The sequence below is a fragment of the Anastrepha ludens genome, chromosome 5 (genome assembly GCF_028408465.1).
Source record: "Anastrepha ludens isolate Willacy chromosome 5, idAnaLude1.1, whole genome shotgun sequence".
In the NCBI taxonomy this organism is placed as follows: domain Eukaryota; kingdom Metazoa; phylum Arthropoda; class Insecta; order Diptera; family Tephritidae; genus Anastrepha; species Anastrepha ludens.
In genome coordinates this window covers 93752594-93777179 of record NC_071501.1, presented here as the reverse complement: position 1 = coordinate 93777179, position 24586 = coordinate 93752594, and the positions used below count along the sequence as shown (strand labels likewise).

At 34.7% G+C, this 24586-nt stretch overlaps 1 protein-coding gene across 2 annotated transcripts in view; it reads right to left on the bottom strand.

The window, feature by feature from the left end:
• LOC128865092 (androgen-induced gene 1 protein) overlaps nucleotides 1-24586 on the bottom strand; it is a 58157-nt gene that overhangs the window by 21727 nt on the left and 11844 nt on the right. For both annotated transcript variants that reach the window (XM_054105051.1, XM_054105052.1), the window contains exon 2: nucleotides 18320-18783. In XM_054105051.1, the coding sequence (XP_053961026.1) occupies nucleotides 18320-18517 (198 nt within the window). In that variant the 5' untranslated portion in view covers nucleotides 18518-18783. The remainder of the gene's footprint in view (nucleotides 1-18319; nucleotides 18784-24586) is intronic.

The window sequence follows — 24586 nt, the reverse complement described above, 5'->3', positions numbered from 1 at the left end:
ATCTGAATGTAATACAATCACTTCTGCAGCTGGCTTAAAAACTTTTAGGGTGCATTTTATGTTTTCCAAAACAACAATAGAGGCTCCTGAGGAATGTCATACTTCAGCGCCAATTCTCGAATACTTTTTCTAACATTTGGGACAGAGAGTCACTAATAAAGGATGATCAATTTAGAGGTAACGGATTTTGAATTAAAATAAAGCAACGGAAACTAAATTAATTGGGCAATCTTTATTATTTTTGCGTAGAACCATTCATGAGATTTATTTTTTAAAGATAATCCCTTTTAAATGTGGGCCGCAATTGCGCCGTAATTCGAGCATCCGTAAACACCAATTTGGAATAACTCACTGGAGGACTTCGGTTGGTATCTCGTGAATGACTTTAGTAAGGTTGGCTTCCGCAATCGAAGCTGATTTATTCACAAAGCTTTTCGACTTTACATACCCCACAAATAAAAGTCCAAAGGTGTGATTTGACACGATCTTGGTAGACGAGAGATAAATTGCTCACCGAAACTTCGACAGGTGTTTCACGGGCTGTATGGCAAGTCGTGCCGCCTTGTTGGAACCAAATGTTGTGGAGATCACGGGCTTCAATTTCCGACATCAAAAATTGGTTTATCATGGCGCGATAGCGTTCGCCATTCACTGTTACATTGGCGCTGGCCTCGTCTTTAAAGAAATATGGGCCGATGATTCCTCCAGCCCAAAGGCCGCAACAAACGGTTATTTTTAATGGATGTAATAACTGTTCTTGAATGGCTTTAGGCTTCGGGTTAAGCTCAGATATGGTAATTTTGTTTATTGACGTAGCCATTAAGCCGAAAATGGACCACATCGCTGAACACCATAAGTTGGCTTGAGCGCACGATGAACACTTTTCGCAGGGCGTCGATTTTCCTAATACAGTTGTACGTTTTTTAAACGTTGTTGAGGCGTAAGTCGTTACATGATGAAATGTCAATGAATACTGAAAAAAGTTATGGATTTCAAATGTGATCTGTCATAAAAAGATCTATTGGAAAAAGTACCTCCAATCAGATCACCCTTTAGTATGCTTAGTGTTAATGATTTACGCGACGCCATCAGATGTGGATTTATTTAAACGGACAACTGATTTCAAATAATAAAATGAAAAAATCTTCCAAATTATATCCACGCATTTTTGCGAACAGAAACGGTCGATTATCTTTGTTTTTTAAGAGCCCTATAGTTTAAGTATGAGCGGATAATTGATATGTAGATTAGTCAACTGTAGACTAGTCAAAAGTGAGGTTCATCAGAGAAAATTGAGAAATGTCCATAATTTATGAACTCTTCAATGTCTCACTGCTTTAGATTTTGCGATATATCATAATAAATTTTACTAAATAAAAGGGCTCATACAATTATCCTCATTACCCTATTGAAGGAGTTTTAAGGATCTTAAAAGCCTACTATACATAGAATACTCAAAATCAAAATTTTGATTCATATTATTTTCTCTCAGATGTTGGTAGCTATCAGTTCATGACACAAATATGTTTGTATTATTTTCCAAGGCCTGTTGAAAGCATTTAATCTACACACTTTCACTGCTCACTGCTCAACGGTCACGATGACATTGCATCAACAAAATAACAACCTAACACAAAGTGGATTGCACTCAACTCACGCTGATAATCAGCATTAACGCACCGCACCACCTTTTATTTTTATTTCCCTACTTTTTCCCTTTGGATCTTTAAGCGCTGTAGTATTTTTATCTTTTTTTGTTGTAGTTCTTTGTTCACATTTAAATGGCTTCTACTCTAGCAAGCACTCACTTCATTCTATTATATTGACAGATAAGTACACATACACAAACATGCATTTGCAGTTATATTTATAATGTCGTTGATTAAAGTGAGAAAGAAAATCTATTTTAATAATTTACCCCTTGTTTGTGCTGTACCCTACACACATCACTCAAGGTCAGCGCTGTGTCCTTTTCGATGAGACACGTTTGCTCATCCGCACGGACGAAGGAGCTCGACTGTTTATACAAACTAAAATTATACTAATAATTAGAAGTATACATTCAGGTGCGTGCTCAATAAGGTGATTGTATGGAGAGAAGGGTTCTGTAGAATACTTAACCACTTTCAGTGTTCTATTAAGGAAGATTGAGATTAAAGTAAGATAGAATTTATGTTCTGCTTAATAACAGACATTCACAAACCAAGCCATCTATTCTCTATTTCTCTCTCTCGGACGCTGAGTCCGAAAATCCGCATAATATTTTTTTCTGTCATGTACTTTTCGAGATATCGCCAAATAATAATTTTGAATTTAAGAAAAAAAGTAGATAACAAAAATGTCTAACATCTGGGATATGCAAAAAAATCAGCACGAAAATATTTAAAAAAAAAGAAAGACTTCTGCTTGAAAAATACTAAAAAAATATTTTTATTTTTTATTATTATTTTTTTCTTATGTGATAAACTTTTATATTTACTGACGGCTCGAAAATGATGGACGGAGTAGGTGCAGGGATTTATTGCGCAGAGCTGGACATCAGGCGGCCAATTAAGCCCCCTGACCATTGCAGTATTTTTCAAGCAGAAGTCTTTGCGGTAGGAAAGGCTACAGAAATAGCACTAGCAAGGGCATCGAGCAACTCCAAAATAAATATATACGTTGACAGTCAAGCGGCAATAAACTCATCTAAACGTTCTTAGGACCGGGGAAGCCATGGAGAGCCTAGCCGCAGACATTGGATACCCGGACAAAAGGGCATTGCAGGAATCGAAATTGTAGATGAGATTACCAAAAGCGCTGTTTACATGCAATTCGAACAAGGAAACTACATACTGAAACCTTTAAATACGGTATACAACAACATCGCTGCGGACATGAAAACACGGATAGACAGGAGGTGGAATAATGTAGCCACTTGTAAAACCGCGAAAATCATGTGTACACAGAATGCAGACAAATACGCTAGATTCGTACTAGCCTTGTCTAGAAAGAAAAGCAGAACTATCGTAAGTATACTGACAGGCCACAATTTGTTAGCGGCACACGCATACGAGATGGGAGTTGATAACAATAATAGCTGCAGATTTCGTAATGAACTGGAAGAGAGGGAAACGCTGGAAAACCTTCTACGTTCTTGCCCTGCCTTAGCTAGAAACCGAATGAAATGTTTAAGAGCTCTATAATATGAGAGGTTAAAATGTCTCTCGGGGTTAGAGCTTCAAATCTTCAGACGTATTACAAGAAGCCTACTACAAGGAAACGTAAGGGTCAAGCTCCATCCGGTACCACTAAGGACCAATAGGTGTATGACATGGCTTTCAGCCAGCCAGGTCAACCTAGCCTAACCTATATTTGAGGATTTTCTTCATTTATATCTTAAAATTTTTCTAACCAAGCCATTCGGCTACGGTGGTCGTTTTAAAATATTATTGCAAAAAAAAAAAATATATTTTTTTTAACTTCGTAACGCTTGATTTATAAGATAGACAATTTAATTCCCTTTTTATATAACCGTTATTTGGCGATATCTCGGAAAATTGGAACTTCTCGCAAATTGGAACCTAGTTTTCGAATACACCAAACGCTTCCTAATTAGACTTTTGGTATTAATTTCCTTGCGGTTTGTGTGGGTATTTTATTTGCATCAGTTAAATTGGGGCTCTAATCAGATGATAAGATTTACGGGCTAGGGCTAGTCAGAGCCCCGAAAAAATGATGATTTTCAATTTTTCAATAATTTTTTTTTTTTGCTAGTCAATTGCTTTATTTAAGAAAAATAAAAAATAGCATAACTACATCATATTTCTTTTGACCTTAGCAAAATTTCAACAAAAAAAAGAGGTTGTCTGTAAAGTCGGTTTACTGACGATAGTTTAACGTGATAACGTCATAAGAAAATACTGATTGAATGGTTGCATTTTTCAAAAGAAAATTTTAATTTTATTTGTTTGATAGATATTTTGTATGGATATAGAGAATGAGTTAACATTAACATAACATAACATAACATAACATAACATAACAGAACATAACATAACATAACATAACATAACATAACATAACATAACATAACATAACATAACATAACATAACATAACATAACATAACATAACATAACATAACATAACATAACATAACATAACATAACATAACATAACACAACACAACACAACACAACACAACACAACACAACACAACACAACACAACACAACACAACACACCACACCACAACACAACACAACACAACATAACATAACATAACATAACATAACATAACATAACATAACATAACATAACATAACATAACATAACATAACATAACATAACATAACATAACATAACATAACATAACATAACATAACATAACATAACATAACATAACATAACATAACATAACATTACATAACATAACATAACATAACATAACATAACATTACATAACATAACATAACAAATTACCCCGTATTAAAGCACTTATCAACAGCTTTCATTTGATACCCATATTGTACATACACAACCAAAGGTTACCCGGGTCCACGTTTTGACCTATATCTCGAGACCCCAGTCACGGAGCGGCATGAAAAATACTCTGTACTAAAGCATTCACCAACAGCTTCAATTTGATATCCATATTGTACAAACACATTCTAGGGTCCACGTTTTGGTCTCTATCCCGAGACCCTAGTCACGGAGCGGCATGAAAAATACTCTGGACTAAAGCATTCACCAACAGCTTCCATTTGATACCCATATTGTACATACACATCCGAAGGTTACCCGGGTCCACGTTTTGACCTATATCTCGAGCCCTATTTCCAAAATAAAATATAATCCATGTTACTCGTGGAGGATGTAGCTTTCGAATGGTGAAAGAATTTTTAAAATCGGTCCAGTAGTTTTGAGCCTATTCATTACAAACAAACAAACAAAGTTTTCCTCTTTATAATACAGGTATCCCTTGTATAACGCGGTCTTATACAACGCGGTTTCGATATAACGCGATTTGGAAAAATTAGGTTTCAGTACAACGGGAAATTTAGGCTTATATAATGCGAAGGGGAAAATACATAATTATAAAATCTGGTAACACTAATTTGCGTACCACATATTTATAATATGTAATGTATTTTTAATGTAAACCGGGAATTACCCTTTTTTGCCTTAGATAGATAGAATAGATATTAATCTAGCACCTTATTACGAAATTGAAAAGGAGCTTAAAAAAACCACCCACCAAAAACTGATAACAGATTTTGCAATTATAAAACCAGTAGAAGAACCACAAGGTCCCAGAACGAGTTCCTTATCCAATAGCGAAAACTATGTTGAAGAAACATCTTCTGATGAAGCTATTGCTCCCCCAAAACGCCCACGTGCAAATATCTTTGAAGACAGTGAAACAGATTAATTACCATATGAAGTTTGAAGAATAACAATAAAGTTTTTAATAAACCTTTAATTTGTTTTAGTTTGTTTTCAAATTTTTTGTTTTGTGTTTTTAATTGTATTATAAAGTCTGAACTTTAGTATTGAGTTGAAATATATGTGCATCTGTTATTTTGTATGTATTTTATTTAAAAAAAAAACCTATTGGAACATAACCCCCAAATTTATATGAAAACTATGTTTTAGATAACGCGGAATTACATAACGCGCAATACTTCTGGAACGTAACTATCGCGTTATACGAGGGATACCTGTATTAGTATAGATATGGTAAATATTACCATACATTTTTTCCTTCATATATAATAAAAAAATAATAATAATAACATTAAAACAACAGGTATTATTAACAAACTTGGTTTTATTTTAAATTCTTCAAGTAAATCAAATTAATAACAATCAATAAGAAGGCATATGCCAATACAAATACGTGAATTTATATATGTACATATGCGCATATACATACATATATACGCTCACTTAAGTAGGGGAGAGCAAGATGTCGAACGTTGCCGTTCGTTTGCTTTGTCGTTCCTTCCGCGCTTTCGCTTGCAGTTCATTCAATGCAATGAACAAGGTAACTACATATGAGCAAGGTAACACTAATATGAGCAAGGTAACACTAATGAGCAAGGTAACACTAAAGAGCAAGGTAACACTAAAGAGCAAGGTAACACTAATGAGCAAGGTAATACTAAAGAGCAAGGTAACACTAATGAGCAAGGTAACACTAATGAGCAAGGTAACGACACATTTTTTCGTGCGTGCAACCTGTTAAATCGAATTATAAGACGTTATCACGTCAATAATAATAATTGTAAAAATTATCGCTGTTCATGTGGAGCCCGTTTCTCCAGAAGTCCCTTGCGGTGATCACAACAAGTCCTTGGAGATTTAATCATCGGACAAGAGAAATTGGTTTTATTAATAGATAATCTCGTGCCTGATCGAAGTTTTTTTTCAAAATTGACAATATGGCGGCCTCAGGATATATTTTTCAGATTTTCGAGAAAAAAAGCGACAATTAATTGTTTAAAAAAATTGAAATTTAAAAAAAATCGTTCGATCAGGCACGAGTTTTTTATGTTTTTAAAAAGCACTATACATTTTATTGAAATCTACTAAGCGGTTTTAAAGTTACAGTGATCACCAGTTAAAAAAACATAGTTTTGAGAAAAACGCATTTAAAGTTTTGCTATCGATTTATGTAGAGTTATACGAATTATTTAAATAACGAGCGAGCATCGCTTTTTGAGACTGATCGATTGTCGAACTGAAATTGTATGCCCGAAATGGAAAATCGGTCGTTCTCAAGTGATAATAGCTTACCATCAGCACGATTGCGACACGAAAAAAGTGCTGTCAAATTGATGAAATAAATCAAAGTGTCAAAGTAGGATACAGACGACGAACATGCTCGCTTTCGTTTGCCATGGACGGCGAGTGGCTCATATGTGATTTTGTGCTAATAGCGTAATAATAGGCTCACACATAACTAGACTACCCACTTTTTTGAGCTTAACTCCCAATCCGTAATTGAATAGCAAGATTATCCATAAAAATTTTCTCTCCCGAAATCTGAGATTATAAAATAATCTTAGATCGTAAAGATACCGTTTTCCGATAATTATCGATAATTATTTTTAAGATTGTAAGGAGAAACTTCAAAGTAAAAAATAAATAAAACGGGCGCCGGCAAAGAAACCCTCTTTTCTTAGACTTCTTCTTCGTATTCTTCTTAGAGGTATTCTTTTCGTAGACATAATTCTAATACAATTTTTGTTAAATATTATTAATTATGCATTCATATTACAGAAAAAAGTGTGTGCCCATAATCGCTTTGGCCTGTTATTGCTTATTATAAAATGTGATATCGAATTTCGCATGCGTATTGGCCATAATTTTTTGCAACCTCAGTAGACGTCTTCCAACTGTCTATTACTAGCAACAAATTTCGCAATTGAATTAATATAACTATTGCTTCTAAATATTTGCCTTTTCTTCATGTTACTAATAATAATTAAACAAATCAAAAACACTAAAATATGCCACCAAAACAATTTCTATGAAGAAAAACCTTGGAAAAAACAGTCTTGAGAGCTGATTCTCAAGTTTGCAGCTGATCTGAATGTGAATGGGTAGATTATTTCCTGTGGATTTACATATAGCTAAAGGCTGCATATGCAGAATAGCAGAACAGAAACAAACTGATTCGACACTTAGTGATTTTGTTTTGGTATCATATACTTTTGGTTTTGTGAAAATGTCTGATTTTGTGCCGAATAATCGTCATTTGCGGTTGTGCTGTGTTGATTTTCGACTTCTTTAAGTGAAACAACGTGCCGAGATTGGTTCCGTCGCTTCAAAGACGGTGATTTTAATGTTGATGACCGTCCGCGTGAAGGAAGGCCAAAAACCTTCGGAGACGCTGAATTGGAGGCATTGCTCGGACTGCCCGGTCATGCTTCTACGTCGTCGCCTCGGCTATGTATTTGGTGGGACCAAGTTGGTGTTATTTATTATGAACTGTTAAAACCAAGCGAAACCATCACTGGGGATCGATACCGACTTCAATTGATGCGTTTAAGCAGAGTACTGCGCGAAAAGCGGCCGCAATACGCGGAGAGGCATGAAAAAGTGACTCTACAGCATGACAACGCTGGGCCTCACGTTGCCGAACCCGTTAAAACCTACCTGAAAACACTGAAATGGGAAATCCTACCCCACCCGCCATATTCTCCAGATATTGAGCCGTCCGATTATCACCTGTTCCGATCGATGGCATATGGTCTAGCTGACCAGCAGTTCCATTCATATGAAGACATCAAAAAATTGCTTGATCCGTGGATAGCCTCAAAAGATGAACAGTTTTACCGCAGGTTTTAGCCAGCGATGGGCAATACTTTCAATGATTCACTTGTAACTATTTTTTCAGAATAAAGTTGTATTTTCATTAAAAAAACAGCGAGAACTTAGTTGCGCACCTAATAGTTATAGTACCTAGGCAGAATGCAAATCTTGAAAAATACCAAAAACAGTGTAACTGCTGGATTAGAAAAAAAAATATGCGCTTGAACTTAAAAAATACTCCACTGTACTCAAGTCTACAATTGTTGCTAATAAATAATTTCGCGCATCTTGTTTATTAACTTTATCTTTGTTTTCTTTATCTACCCATTTTTCATTATTTGTTAAAACATAAGGAAATTTACCAATTGCAATATTTCATAAACTGACATTCGTAATGTACATACATCAATAAATATTCGCCAGTCCAAAGCCTGCACCCACTCAACTGCCTATATTTACAGCAACCCATTACAAAAAGTAAAAATCCATCCTCTTTGAGTGCGCGTGAAAGTATAGCAAATGCAATTGAGATTTCTGCCGATTACACTGGATTGTGAAAAGACATTGAACAGCCACACTGCTAGCCAACTTTCTTGTTGGTCACCTCATTTGGCCCGGTATTGCGCCCGGTCTTTCGCCTTGCGTGAAAAACGTGTTTACATCTGCCATTCTGCATATATTTGTTTGTATGTATGTATAAGTGTGTGTATGTATAAGTGCTTGCACCTACGCAAGTACATACATATGTATGTATGAATGGCTGTATCTGGCTTGGCTATGAAGGCACAAACTGTGAGGTCATGTAAGGAAACGAGTGGTGGCAGAAGTTGGAACTCTTCAGCTGTATCCAGTTTAAATTTGATGGCAAGAAACAACAAACAGCACAAAAACCAGAAAGAAAATATTTTCTTAACGCTTCTCGCATACTTTGATTGTTGGCTTTTGCTAAAAAAGTACTGTCTAAATTGCTTGCACCTTGCGTGATTGCGATTCCATGGAATGCAGTGCAATGCACTGCTAATTGTTGAGATTCACTTTCGATTCATTGAATCTTTTGTATATTTATTAGTATATCTGCAAAGAGACGTGGATGCTTATAAAATGATAGAATTCTTGACTATGCATACATACCTACTATATGTACATACCTGCTTATATATACATACAAATGTATGTACATACATATGCGAGTATACTAGTTGAACTATATATATATATATGTACAAGCGTTTTTGAAATCAATTTATAATAGTAGTTTTTTAAAGAAGTAACCAGAAGTGTTGTACGACACAATAATATGAGTGCATTTTAATTAGAATCAATAAAGATTAATATCTGCTCTCGGTGGCTGGAAATATAAGTATGCATTAGGATGACCCAAAAAATACACAAAATTCTTTTTCTGATGCTCCTTCTAAATTTAATATTTGGCCAAAAAAATTACACACCAATATTTTTTTTATTTTTTGTTAAATATAGGGTTTTCCAATAAGATGTGTATGTAATATATAAATGATCGGATGTTTATTTCATTATAAAGAAGAAGGTATGCCGTTAATAGTTGAAAATAACATCAGGCAAATGACCACCACGATCACGATCCTTTTCATGAAATTTTCCATAACCAAATTGCAAAGTGGCTGCGATGTGTCCTCGATAGCCTCACGAATTCCATCTTTGAGGTCTTGTATCGACCCTGGGCTGTTGGCGTAGAACTTCTTATTCACGTGACCTCAAAGAAAAAAGTCACAAGGTATAATCGTGATCACCTCTTCGAGAGATAACACGGTCCGGAAACTTTTCCCGTAAAAGATCAATGATTTCGTTGCTTGAGTGGCACGTAGCGCCGTCTTGTTGAAAATAAACGTTGTCCAGATCAATACCATCCAATTTTGGCCATAAAAAGTTGTTGTTGTAAACTGATCTCTCGATAATGCAATCCATTCACCGTTAGCACCTGTTACTGGAAAATCCTTTATTTACACGTGCCACCAACGCTTACCATTGAATTCATTTTTCCCCCATAAATTTTATATAAAATGTATATAAAGATCGATAATATTTAATTTCCTTTTTTAATTTCGCTGCAGACTTATCCAAAAAATTATACAAAAACAAAAACAATAAGATTCATATATTATTTTTTTAAATTCTTAAAATTTTTTTAAATTTTGAGAGGTATTCAGGGGGACCCTATAAAAAATAGTTAAATCATTATTTTTTAAATAAAACTTAGGATATCAATTCTTTGAAAAAAAAATTAAAAAAAAAATACTTTAAATAATATTGATCTCTAAGCATTTCATACAAATTTGCGGAAGTGTACATTTTTCTCATAGAAAATGCTAATTTTCAAAGGCTTGGCGGCGCTTGTCAATATTGAAAAATAAAAAAAAAATTAAGGTGACTCATTTTTGGGGCATAGAACAAATTTAGGGGGTGGCAAGCATTAAGCATTTTTATGTGTTTAGCCATCCCAATACACTGTGTAAACTATTATTTGTTGTTTTTCCTCAATCCCTTTTTTATTATCGGATTAATAAAAGACACTTTGCTTTACTAGCACAAACTTGTGGTATTTATGCCGCTAACTGAACTACTTTGTTCAAGAGTGAGAATTATTCTGTCCTCTAAAACCCTACTGCTATAGGGCTGCTATCGTTGTTATTCTTGTTGCTATTACTATTGCTTCTGTTGCCTAGACATAGTGAACATATTTGTTATTTTCGCGCAAATTCTGTACTGCAATTAATCAGATCAATGTTTACTTTCAGCATAGAATTTCTTTTAATAATGAATATGTTGGCTCAGCAATTCATGGTGGTCGCTTATGAACAATAAATATTCGATTGATCGCCTTCTTGGGATAACTTGTATACAAATGTACCCAATCACAGTTAACGGTCGAGAGTTGCGGCAAAAGAGTGCGCCTACTGACTCTCAGTAAATTTAACAGCTGCTGTTGTGCGCACATAATTATAGATTTTTCCAAATTCTTTTATATACAAACAACTTCTTTCTCTCTATTCTTTTTTATATTAACTTATTTTTTATACTATTTTCTTCTTACATTAGCGTAAACTAATTTTTTCAATTTTGCTTTCGAATATTCGCCATGCTGACACTATTCTAAGTTCTCTCACATAACTCATCTAAATTTTCATCAAGATAAAGTTACGCTCATTTTAGCACTTTAATCGTGTTCTCTGATTCCTGATAGCTCTAATTCCAAAAGCTCATTTTCATACGTACTTAGATAACAAACCTACCACCCACAAAGCTCTCATCATGTACGACCTTTTATATTGTGCATATGTATAGTACATATGTACATTTGTACAGGTATATCATATGATCAAGGGGGAGAGAAAATCCATAGCCCTTTGAGGTTGGCGGCGAGTATCAAAGAACTTGGAATACGAGCTTTATGATTACATGAACATTGTCATTAGGCATAACTATGTGACGTTTTACTTTTCCAAAAACTTAAATTACCGCTTCGAAGTACTCGTTTTAAGCTTATTGAATCTACACACCCAAATTGACTGTTGGATTTAGTACATTGCTGGTTTTTGATGCCGAAAATTGAAGTGTACTGATTTTCGGTAAATTCGTTTATTGATATTATATTCACTCTCAGTTTTGTTCTTATTACTAAAAAATTCTTCTGATTCAGACTATAATAAATTTATTTTCTCATCTAAAATACGCCGATGTTATGCAAATTAGACGCAAATGGCTTTTATGTAAAATTAACACCGAACGGTTTTGGCCACTCAGCGCAAAATCCTGTTTTATTACTATTTTTAACATTCGTAAAAATGTAAAATGCTGTTTAAGGGCAAGTTTTCTTTATTAATGAGTTCTTTGTATATACGAATATTTTGTGGCGAAAAGAAATTTCGTAAGTATTCATCGGTTTAAAGTTATGTATTTACATATATGCGTATGTACACGAATCACGATTAAATAAAAGCAGTAGCACAAATTTACTTGTGTGGAATAACTTAAAAATATGTATAAGAATTGTAAACGAATTTAATGAACCTGCACCCATTTCCTGTAATATTTTCATATATGGTATGCGAGGTTATTTAAAAAAGCAGTTTAGCAATACAAAATTTTATCCTCGGTATACTCGATATCGATTAATAAATAATTTAGGATTATTATTTAAGTGCAGAGAAACGTCAAATGGGAAAAGTTAACTCAAATGGGCGCTGATAAAGAGGCTAATATTTTGAAGAAAATGAGTAATTCAAGAAAAATTTTTTCTCGAAATCAAGGCACAGTGAACAGGTTAATTATTTTCTATTTCGTCTCTAAATTGTAAAATTTTTTTAATTACTCCCAGCTGGGAATTTTTGCTTACATATTTTGGCATTCTCGGAATCAAAAGCAAAAACAATGTATTTTGTTGTTTTTACTCTACTGCTACTACCACCTCAGTATGCCTTAGGTTCAGCAAATTTCGCAAAGGTAATTCTTGTATCAAAGATAAGCCAGGCGTTCGCTCAAAATCAAAGGTCATAGAGGTCACCTTTGCGCTGGCCCTCCTCCAGATTTCTACCGTTGATGTTTAGTGTTAGAACAGAAATATTATTAGCTCACTTATGCATGTAATTTAAATCCTTTTTAAATGTACTTATTTTTTCTACAAATTTTATTCTAACGGAAATAAGGAGGTATCTCACAATTCAAGCGACTGTGAATTATGTGATACATAAAAAATGTGCACCATAAATCTAGTAGTTAAAAGCAAGAATTATGACTAATTTCATCTATTTATTTATGTGCACATTAGCAAAACTTAAGTACTTGATTTATGTTAAGTTTTTTTTTTTTCATTCCATTTGCTCTCATTTTTCCAAAACTCTTAATGGTTACAGTCGGATGTTATTTTAAAGCCTTAAGTTACATTTGATGTATTAATTAATCAATTTTTTATTTTATTTATCAACAATATTTTATTTATCAACAATAGATGTGTGCAATTTCCTTTGATCAAAAATTCTTTGGCCTTCTTAAAAATTTCTTTTCACGTTTGTGTTCATGAAATATGATTTTAACACACACATAAGTAGTCGTTTCACCCTTCTGCACCGTCCAAGGTGTCTAACATCTACAGATGTATAATAGTTTAGAGCGGAAAGCAACAAATTGCAGCTCTGCACATTCGGTAAACACGTCTCGACTTGTTACTTTTGATCTGGTCATTAGCGAATATGAGTGAAAAAAGTTGTTGTATGTTTTTGTTTTGGTTTCGTTGAGAAGTTTTCACTTCAAACATATGTATGTATATGAATACTCAAAGGAAACAACAGCATTAATTTTCATAGAATTTTCGAATAGCAAGTTCACTTAAAGTACACAAACAATGCCTTATAGTATTTACTTATGTAGCCAACGGATGGACAATAAAATTCAAATTGTTTTTCTAATTTATAAACGTACATTTCATATACAGGATGACCCATGTAAGTAGAATTTGGAATTTAAATTAATTCGACTGTGCATAAAATATGCTTGAATATTTTTGAATTACATATTATTATTATAATATTTTTTTTTTTGGGAAACGCAAAAGTAAAACAAAAATGCCAGGCGAATCGAGTGCCGAACAACTTTAAATAACAAAATCAGGACTTATGCAGTTCCCAGTGGCGATTTTCAAAGCAAGAAGTGGGCTGCGGGTGGGCTCAGTTTGTTAGGGAAGAAATCAGGCAGTATTGGAATTTTCTCTTTGGCCGTGTGCAGCTTGGCGCCATTTTGCTGAGACCCCGTTTGCGAAGAAAGGACTTCTGAAGGAAGTATGTTCTTTCATTATTGGCAGTAAATAATCGTTCAGCATGCGTCGTTAAGAGACACCGTTCACAGAAATAGCTTGCCCCCGACGATTTTCAAAAAAAATATGGTCAAATTATTACACTGCTTGACAATGCAGACCAAATCATTACTTTGAGACTGTAAAATCTTCATGTTTTAATAGTTACATTTAATGGATAAAGCGAAAGAAAAAAGAGTTTTTGTATTTATTTTCTTAATTACCAGGAGAGACGTAAAACAAACTATGCTTATAAAATTATTATTATTAATAATATTTATTAGGAAAAATGTATAGATATTAAACCTAATAAGAAATAAATAAAATGATGACTTAAACGCTTTTGTAGATCTTTATAGATCCTCATTGTGGCAATAATCATTTATGGGTTAAAGTAATGTAAACATGCCTTTAACAAATTTGCTTTAACTTAATAAGCCTACCGTCAGTACTAAAAACACATTATTTCATTCACATTGACTGGCTTTGCAATAGCTTTTCCAACCCAATTTTGCGATACATTTTCGGGAGTTGAGTTTGATTTCATATTTTAACTCTTGTATGGTCAGAAAAAATCGGTTAGAGGGCTCAGAACGCTTGCTATTGAGTGCAACGATGGCTTCTTACTCTTACTTCGAAAAAAATCCAATACAAATTTTCCGTACTTACATTTTAATTATAATAAATACAAGGGGAAGTTAAAAATAAACAAGACTGGCGTCATAAAAAAGTTTTTGATGGCGCCATCTTTTTAATGAGTTAGTGCGTTGGAAGTTACATCCCTAGCTGACTTCCAGTGAAAGCTTGGTGACATTCGGTTCAGTGGAAGCGAAGTTATTGCGTCTAAAGTGTCAGTATGCTTGTGTTCTCAGTACAAAAATGAGCTTCGAAAAAAGAGTTAATATCAAATTTTGTTTTAAAATCGGTTAAACGTTTACCGAAATATTTGAATTGATGAAAAAAGATTATGACGGTGATTGTATATCTCGTGCCACAATTCAAGAGTGGTTTACACGTTTCAGAGGTAGTTGTGAAGACATAAATGACAATGAACATACGGGCCCGCCCAAAATCAGTAACCACCGAAAACTCCATCGAAATTGTTCGAAAATTTATCGAAAATAAACCGATATCATTGTTGAAAATTATGGAATCAGAGTTGAATATCTCCAAAATATCAATTTATTGCATTTTAACTGATCATTTGGGCTTACGAAAGGTATGCGCACGTTTCATGGCGCACAAGTTAACTGAGGATCAAAAATTGCTCAGAATTCAACATTCGAAAGACCTCATTGAAGAGGCGAGAACTTCCTTTACAACATTGTAACTGGTGATTAAACGTGGTGTTTCTAACATGAACCTGAAACTAAACGTCAAAGTGCCGAATGGAAGGCCCCAGACGAGCCACCACACAAAAAATCGCGTTTGGAGAAGTCAAAAATTAAGTCGATGCTCATTTGTTTTAACGATTTCGAGGGAATTGTCCACAAGGAGTTCATGCCAACGGGCCAACCGTCAATGCAGTTTTCTATCTTGGCGTTTTGAAGTGTTTGTTGCATCGCATTCGCTGAATTCGCCCTCAATACCGTGAAGGAGGAAGCTGGCGCTTATTGCGCCATAATCCACCATCTCATTGATCTACCTTTGTGACTGATTTTTTGACTAGAAATCGCATTTTAACCATGAATCATTCACCGTATTCGCCTGATATGGCTCCCTGTGACTTCTGCCTATTCGGAAAATTGCATTTGGCCATGAAAGGAGAACGTTTTGCGTCCGTAGAGGCCATCCAAAAGACTTGCACCGACATCCTGAAAGACATTCCGGTCAATGACCTGAAACACTCTTTCGAAAAGCTTTTAGATCGCGCAAAACAGTGTATCGAGGCCAGAGGGGACTATTTTGAATAAATAAACTCGAAGCTATCAGAACAAAGTTCCTGTCGTTTCTATTTTAGATCAGTCTTGTTCATTTTGCACTTAACCTTGTATGTATTATTACTCTTATTATTATTATTATTGTTATTGTTATTATTTTATTACATTTTCGCTCTCTTTTACTACCTTTTTGCTGTCACAATCGTAGCGCCACTATATCAACAAAGAAGTAACAAAGAAGTTCAAAGAGTGACATCAATACAATGCCAATAAATAAGTTGACGCATTGATTAAACATTGCCAATTTCCTATGTCAAATTAAGTAATTGTAATAGGCTAACAGACACGTTTGACATTTTCGAAAAGAATTTAAGTATATGTATGACACCGTCTATTGCGAAACTGTGGTTTTTTATGTGTAGAACCAATAATAATTTGGAAATAATGAAAATGGAATATATCTGACCCTATACCTGTTTTTTAATATTGCATTGAAGATTTGAATGAAGAATACGCGCATTTGCTGCAATAGCGTCATAATCCAAAAACAAGCTTCAAAAAAAGCAGCTTCAAAATTTTCAATTTACTATCCTAAGTAAAATAAGCACACATTTTTATCTAATGAAATTCTGTGAATACAAATTCAAGATTAATCTTACAATTTTTTTTTGAAAAATTGTTCACTAAATAAAAAAAAACGATTTTGAGTGAAGAAAATCTTTATTTTAACTTGGTGTTGGCCCAATACAGACTAGCTTTGCTTGCTGTTCTGCTTGGCTTTGAAAACTTGTATGGCCAAATGGGAACTTTGAACGCCGTCATAACAGTCAGATGATTCTTAGAAGGAAAAAGGAAGCAGAGATATTAACCATATTCAAAATACGTAATACATTTTTAAATCATGATGTTACCTAGAAGCTGTGAAAATATATTGCGAATTTTTCTTTCAATAGTAAAAATGTACAAGAAAGACCCCAATGGCACTCACTACAAAAGTTCACAACTTTCATGACGATTCAAATTCACAAAAGAACCTAAACCGAATCAAAGTGAACGACAGGGGTATTCAATTCATAATGTCAAAAGCACTGCAAATAGAACATTGAGCTATTTGAAACTTCGCTGTACTTCAAGCGCTTCAAACAAAGCCGCCATTTGGTCTCATTGCATACATATTTGGCAGTTATCGAGGCCAAGCGAGCAAAACCAGCCTCCATTGGGCCAGCGCCTTTACGCACTCCATTGCTTGTCTGTTTGCACACTGAAGCAGTCGAGCTTGCAAGTGTCAAATATGATTGACGCACGACGACGCCATTTGCTAAAATTATATACACAGTAAATCTTGCAATAGGGTGACTAATTTTATCATAGATATGGCCACGCTTTGTTTTTCACAGTATTCAAGAAAAGCTGGTTGTAATTTCTGCTGTGAGCTGAATTTTTTTTTTGAATTAAGACAGCAAATGAGCAATATGTTGATGTAATTTTGAAATGGTCATACTGAAAAAAATTGAATGGATTTGCAAGTACATAGCAAATTTTCACTTTGGCATTGACGCTCGGAATACTTACTTCCACTCATACATAAGTATGCCTAGTAGACGTGTGACGAAGTTATATATAATTTGAAATAAATAAAATTTAAATAAAAAACGTTTTATTTTAAATTTCACTTATTGTAGGCTTAATTAAATATATTTATGCACTAAGAACAAAGTCAAAGAACATTTCTTCACAAAATGGAACACTCTAATGAAATATGAGAATACTTTTTCCATTAATCCCTAGACATTTCTTCTTATGCGTACACATAAGTATTTGAGTACGGAGTGCGAATACGAAATTTATATAGTCATGTCATATGTTTGTATGTTTGTGTGTACTATATGTGTCACTTAATAAAGGTCATGGAAAAGGGTCTTACAACTGCGTCCATACAAAAATGTGTAACTGTTGCGCATTTCTTTTCTGTTTACAAAAATTGTAGGTATACAAATTAGCACATAAAACATATATGTATGTATGTATGTACCTATGTACACGCAATGTAAGTTTCGGCCTTCTCTGCAGCCAATTGCCTTTGTTCTCTTTGCGCATACGCATGCTTGAAGGTTCTGTAAAGGACGAATTCGCCAAATTAAACGCAAAACGTGAGGGTAAAAGTATTTTGTATCGACGAGCATATTTTTCCAAACTACTTTCATTTTTCAATGCTGCTACTTATACATTTTCATTTTCATTACACATACACACGCACGCACATTCTCCGTACTTATAGTAGAAAATATTAATATTTTCAAACTTTTTTACACTTACCAAACTCCAATATGATAAAAGCTTCGCCTTCTGCATAAGACCATCTGGCACTAATCTCCGATTCAATGACGTTTCCAATTTGTAGCTGCGCTGTATCTCAAATTTATTATAGTATACGCCATAAGCAAATTGACCCAAAGCGCACAGGTGTATTATGGTGACGAATACACGCGATTTATAGAGTTCAACTTTCGTCATTTTATTAGAATTTTATTTAACTATTTTATAATTTATGTTACTTTTATATTTAAAAAAAAAACACTTTACTTTTCACAGACACTTGAGTTTTTTGCGGTCCCTTTGACTAAGGTGAAACAGTTATAAAACATAACATATGTTTATGTAGGTATTTTTCGTTTTTTTTTTATTTTTATTTTTTTTTGTGTTTTTATTTTGTTTTGGTTATTAATTCGTTGTTAGTCCACCGCCTGTTTATGCGCGCACGCTTGGTGATTCTTTAAAATCTGCAAAAGAGTTTCATTCGCTTTTTATAGAAATCGGTATGAAATTGTATTACACTCGCACATACATACATATGTACGTATTTGATATGACAATGGGAGAGTGAAAATTTTAAGATTCAAAAATTGCATTAAATCACATCAAAACCATTACTGTGCATATCCACCCTATAAAATTCATTAACACAACAACAATTAAGTTTTATTCACATACCCAATGGATGTAAGTATATATGAACCATATTTATGTGTTACACAGTAGCCAACGAAAAATTTCCGAGTCAATAAGAACTTTTCTCATTCGCTTTACATCAAGGATGATAAATTTACCAGGTTTGGTCAATAACTATGGTGAAAAAAATTGTGAGGAGAAATTCGGCTGCCACGTCACAGGAGTGATTCGGCAGCCGAATTTCGCACGATCATTTCACATGTATTTACACATTTGTCCAATCAGTCGTTGTTCAGATGTAATGAAGTAATATGGATTACGACTGTGTTAATTTTTTTCATATATCACTAACACAATCTTATCGCTAGCCGAAATCTGCGTGATCAGTTCACACATATTCACATCTCGCCCAATCAGTCATAATTTCCCTATATTTCAATCAAACTCAATATATAATGATATAATTATTTATTCTTCCCTTTTACTAAAAAGCGGAGCCGCCCCTTTCCATTTTTGATTCCCTAATGTTATAGAAGGATTATCCTGAATAAACGCTTTAGTATTAATAACATGACAAAAAATTGCGCCGATTATATTAATTTCACATATTACAATTCAACAAAATACTTTTATTTTTTCAATTATTATTCTTTCAACAGTTATTGGATCAATAGGAGGATTAAATCAAACATCCTTACGTAAACTAATAGCATTCTCATCAATTAATCATCTAGGATGAATATTAACTGCAATACAAATTAGTGAATCAATATGAATAGTTTATTTTTGTTTTTATACATTTTTATCATTTAGTTTAACATTTATCTTTAATAATTTTAAAATGTATCATATTAATCAATTGTTTAATTCATATTTTAATTCAAAAATTTTAAAATTCATATTATTTCTAAATTTAACGTTAATTTTTTCGTATATCACTAAATATTCTTAGCTTCTTCGTAAACAAACCGTTTCATTGCCCCTGCTACGTCAGCCCACAGCTGATGTCGTCAAATTCCCCGGCTATCGATCTGATATTGGCCACACCATTAAATATCTTTTCACCGAGGCTTTATTTTACAGAAAAGTTTAATTTGCGCCACTCGACAACTTTACTTCAAAAGCGCTTTTATATTTAATATCAATTCTTTCGGTATGACAAATTTTAATTAGCAGAAAATCCATCAAAAACTCTCCATTTTTATATTTTTCTCAAATTACATTGTAAAAAAATTATCAAAATATCTATTTAAGTTTACACGATCTATCTAAGTCGATGAGAACATTCAAATATCTCTAGACTTGCCAAGCGATACACTCCGTACAGCCATTGGGTATCTTCTTCAGAGCACCTCCTTTACTGCGTGACGAATATATAGGGTGTTTTTTTAGAGGTTAGGTTTTCAAGATGAAATAAAACGTATATAATTTAATGTTATGGCCAAGAATTTAGCTTTATTATAAAGATAAGGGTTTGCCATTATGTTTTAAAAATGATTTCGGGCAAGTGGCCGCCGCGGCTGGCTCGAATATATTCCAGCCGAGAGGCCCAATTTTCGACCACTTTTTGCAGCAATTGGGGCCGTATGTCAGCAATAACGCGCCGAATATTCTCTTCCAAGACGTCAATCGTCTCGGGCTTATCTGCGTAGACAAGCGACTTCACATAGCCCCACAAGAAATAGTCCAGCGGTGCTATATCGCACGATCTTGGAGGCCACGCCACAGGTCCACGGCGCGAGATAATGCGCTCACCAAAAGTTTCCTTCAATAAATCGATTGTTGCGTTGGCTGTATGGCATGTAGCGCCGTCTTGTTGGAACCAAAGGTCGTCCACATCAACATCGTCCAATTCAGGCACGAAAAAGTCATTAATCATGGCTCTATAGCGCTCTCCATTGACTGTAACATTATGGCCGGCTTCATTTTTAAAGAAATATGGACCAATGATTCCCTCTGCCCATAGAGCACACCAAACAGTGACTTTTTGAGGATGTAACGGCGTCTCAGCAATGGCTTGTGGATTATGTTCACTCCAAATGCGACAATTTTGCTTATTGACATACCCATTCAACCAAAAGTGAGCTTCATCGCTGAACAAAATTTTCTTGTTATTTTTTTCGAACCGAACCATTATTTTCGTAATAAATTTGCACGATTTGCAAACGTTGTTCAGGTGTAAGTCTATTCATTATGAAATGGCAAACCAAACTGAGCATAAATCAAGTGTCAGCTGTCAAAAAGACCATCTACGAAAAAAGTAGTGCCGACTTGAAAACCTAACCTCTAAAAAAAACACCCTTTACATCAAAGGGACATAAACGATTCTCTTCAGACAGTACTAAAATCAAAAATTAGCATAGCAACACTACTTTAATCAACTTGATTAAGGCAGCTTCCCAGGCATCCTGAACAGCAAGTCACGCCACGGAACGGATATGTCAAACCTTGCAGCGGTGGCAAAGCCGATGTGACACTGAATCGAATGGCAGATAAACGGCGAAACTGATTCCTACAGCAGGCAATTGAGGCTATTTCATGATTCAGTCCCTTTCGTGACACGGATATTTCCGGAAATACCTATAAGGCATGGGTAAGGTAAATGACGCCAGGTGCATATACTGACATGACACCCAGACGTGGGCGAATAGAATCGGTCCATTGCATGGACATTGTTGTGGACCCACCCGTAGTAATGCAAGTAGTCTCGAGAAGGGAGTCTCCCCAGAAGAAGAGGAAGGATTGTTTTAGTGGGCATAGGACTCGACGCAGTAGACGACGATCTCTGTAAGTGCAAAGACAGTTTGAACCCTACCTCACCCACCAAAAACAGAAAAAAGCCGACTCCGAACGGCAAATGGTTTTTTGTGAGGAGGCCAAAAAAAAACAATTTTTTTAATACTAGTTAGGTACTTCTAAAAGAAATAAAGGGGTTTTCCAATAAGAGGTGTTATTGGAGGTATTTGCCCGTAAAATATCAATGGTTTTGCTGTTTGTGTTGCACGTAGCGCCGTCTTGTTGAAAATAAACGTTGTCCAGATCAATACCATCCAATTCCGGCCATAAAAAATCGTTAATCATCTCTCGATAGCGCAATCCATTCACCGTAACTGTTGCTCCAGTTTCGTTTTCGAAAAAGTAAGATCCAATGACTCCGCCAGACCATAAACCGCACCAAACAGCCACACGTGGAGGATAGAGAGGCTTTTCAACAATAGCTCTTGGATTTTCTTAGCCCCAGATCCGACCATTTTGCTTGTTGACGAAGCCACAGAGATGGAAATGGGCCTCATCACTCAAGAAGATTTTTCGATGGAATTCCGGATCATTTTTATGCATTTCAACGACCCAATCAGCAAAGACTCCACGTTGTTGATGATCCGCCGGCTTGAGTTCTTGTGTTAACTGGACTAAGCCTTAAGACCCAAATCTTTATGCAAAATACGGTGTAATGACGTTTGTGGAATGCCTAATTCCAAACAACGACGAGGAATGGACAAACCTGGGTTTTCTTCAACATTTTCGGCTACAACAGCAAAATTTTCGGCTGTTCTTGAGCGACGTACACGAGTTTTATTCTCCACATCACTAACTTGTCCCAACAGCTCGAATTTTTTCACCAATTTCTGTATTGTGGTCCGACAAGGTTTTAATCATTTCAATGCGTTGTTCAAGCGTGTATCATTCCATTTTTATTAATGGTGTAGTTTCTACTTGTCAAATATCAAAAAATGACAGCTTCAAAAGTGACATCTACCGAAATAGCGGGTAATTCAAATAACACCTGTTATTGATACAAATGGCAAAAACTTTATTTTTATGTCAGCAGTAATTTTCAAATTCAGGACATGCTGCCATAAAGCTACTAAAAAAGGTCACAGGAGAAAAAAATATAAAGTCACATAGAGAGAAGAAATATAAATTTCTGGCCGTGATGTCATTATTTTGGCACTATCTTTTTTTTTTGCTATCAAATTAAATGAAAGGTTTCAAAGAAAGAACACAAATGATTGAGGGCGATTATTAATGGTATAGGGTTATTCAATAGGTGCGCTTCAACTTTTTTCCGATAGGGAGGGCGAACGACGCAATATTTTTTATTTTTCGCTTGTCATTTGTAAACTTTATTAGTATACATTTCATCATGGAACGCTACACACTTGAGCAACGATTGCAAATCGTGCAAATTTTTTATGAAAATAATCGTTCTGTTGCTGCTACTTTAAGAGCATTACGGCCATTTTACGGTCCATTTAACAAGCCGTCCCGTTTTGGGGTTATGTGAAGTCATTGGTCTACAGTAACAAGCCGGCGACGATTTTTGAGCTCAGAGCAAATATTGAACGCGAAATTGCTGGAATTTCGGCCGATTTATGCAAAAGAGTGGTCGAAAATTGTGTTCAACGATTGGACTTCGTAAAACGTGAACGCGGTGGTCATGCAAAAGAAATCGAATTTCATACTTAAATGTATGTATATGTTCAAACTCGATAATAAAAAAAAATTAGTTAAAAAAGTCAAGACCGTGTTTTATTCAAAAAAGTTCAAAAGTTGAAGCGCTCTTACTGAAAACCCCTATATTTGTTATAACACATGGGCTGAAAAGTCCCAGGCCTAACACATAGATGGCACTAGTTTTATTGCATTCACCTTTTTTCTGTTAGTACTAACCTTAAAAAGACAGCTGTTATAATTGCATGATATTCTATTCATTAGTTCGTGAGTTATTGTGCTAAGAGTGATGCAACTTTTGTAACATTTCGCAAACATTCGCGATTTTTTGGTGGAAATAATCGTCCGAATTAATCGAGAATTCAAAGGCTGGTGAAAAAATTTCAAGAAACTGATTCAGTCGAGTATAGAAAAAGTAATGGCAGACCAAAAACTGGACGTTCTGTTGAGAGTATTGCTACTGTAGCGCAAAGTGTTGGTGGACAACAGTCAACATTGTTCTCACCGTCGTCGGATTTTAGCTGTAAACATGCTCATGATCGACATTTAAATGATGTATCTTACAAAAAAAAAAAAAAAACAACAATAATTTTAAACGAAATTTATCTAATCAAATTTCTTTGAAATAAAATAAAAATTGTTCCCTACACAATTTCACTGGTCACTGTAATTTATTAATTTTTGCATACATGTACATATGTATGTATGTAGGCTTGTTCTTACTCCATGAACTTATCAAAAAAAAATACAAAATTAAAAATTATAGGGATGTGGACAATCACGACTGCCAGCCATACCGAATTAAAAATGCGAAGAAAAATCGCTCATCGCTCACAAAAATAGGTTATTGACGCGATAAATGTCCGCTTGAAATTTACTTCCTCATGCAAGGCTGACACGCGCTGACACAGAAACTCATGCAAAGACACTTATGCATATACATATGTACATATGTACAAACATATGCATGCATGTGGATATATAAAAACGTGAGTACATACAAATATATTTTTCTGAATGCTAGATGGCACCCAATATGCACGACTGATAACCTTAACCTTATTTGTTGGTGTAAACATATGGCCGAAATTTGTCACATTACCGCCTTATTATTTTTATTGGCTAGAAATCGTTCGCGAAAACTCCATCAACGCATACTCTCTTGTCAGTGAGATTTCAGTA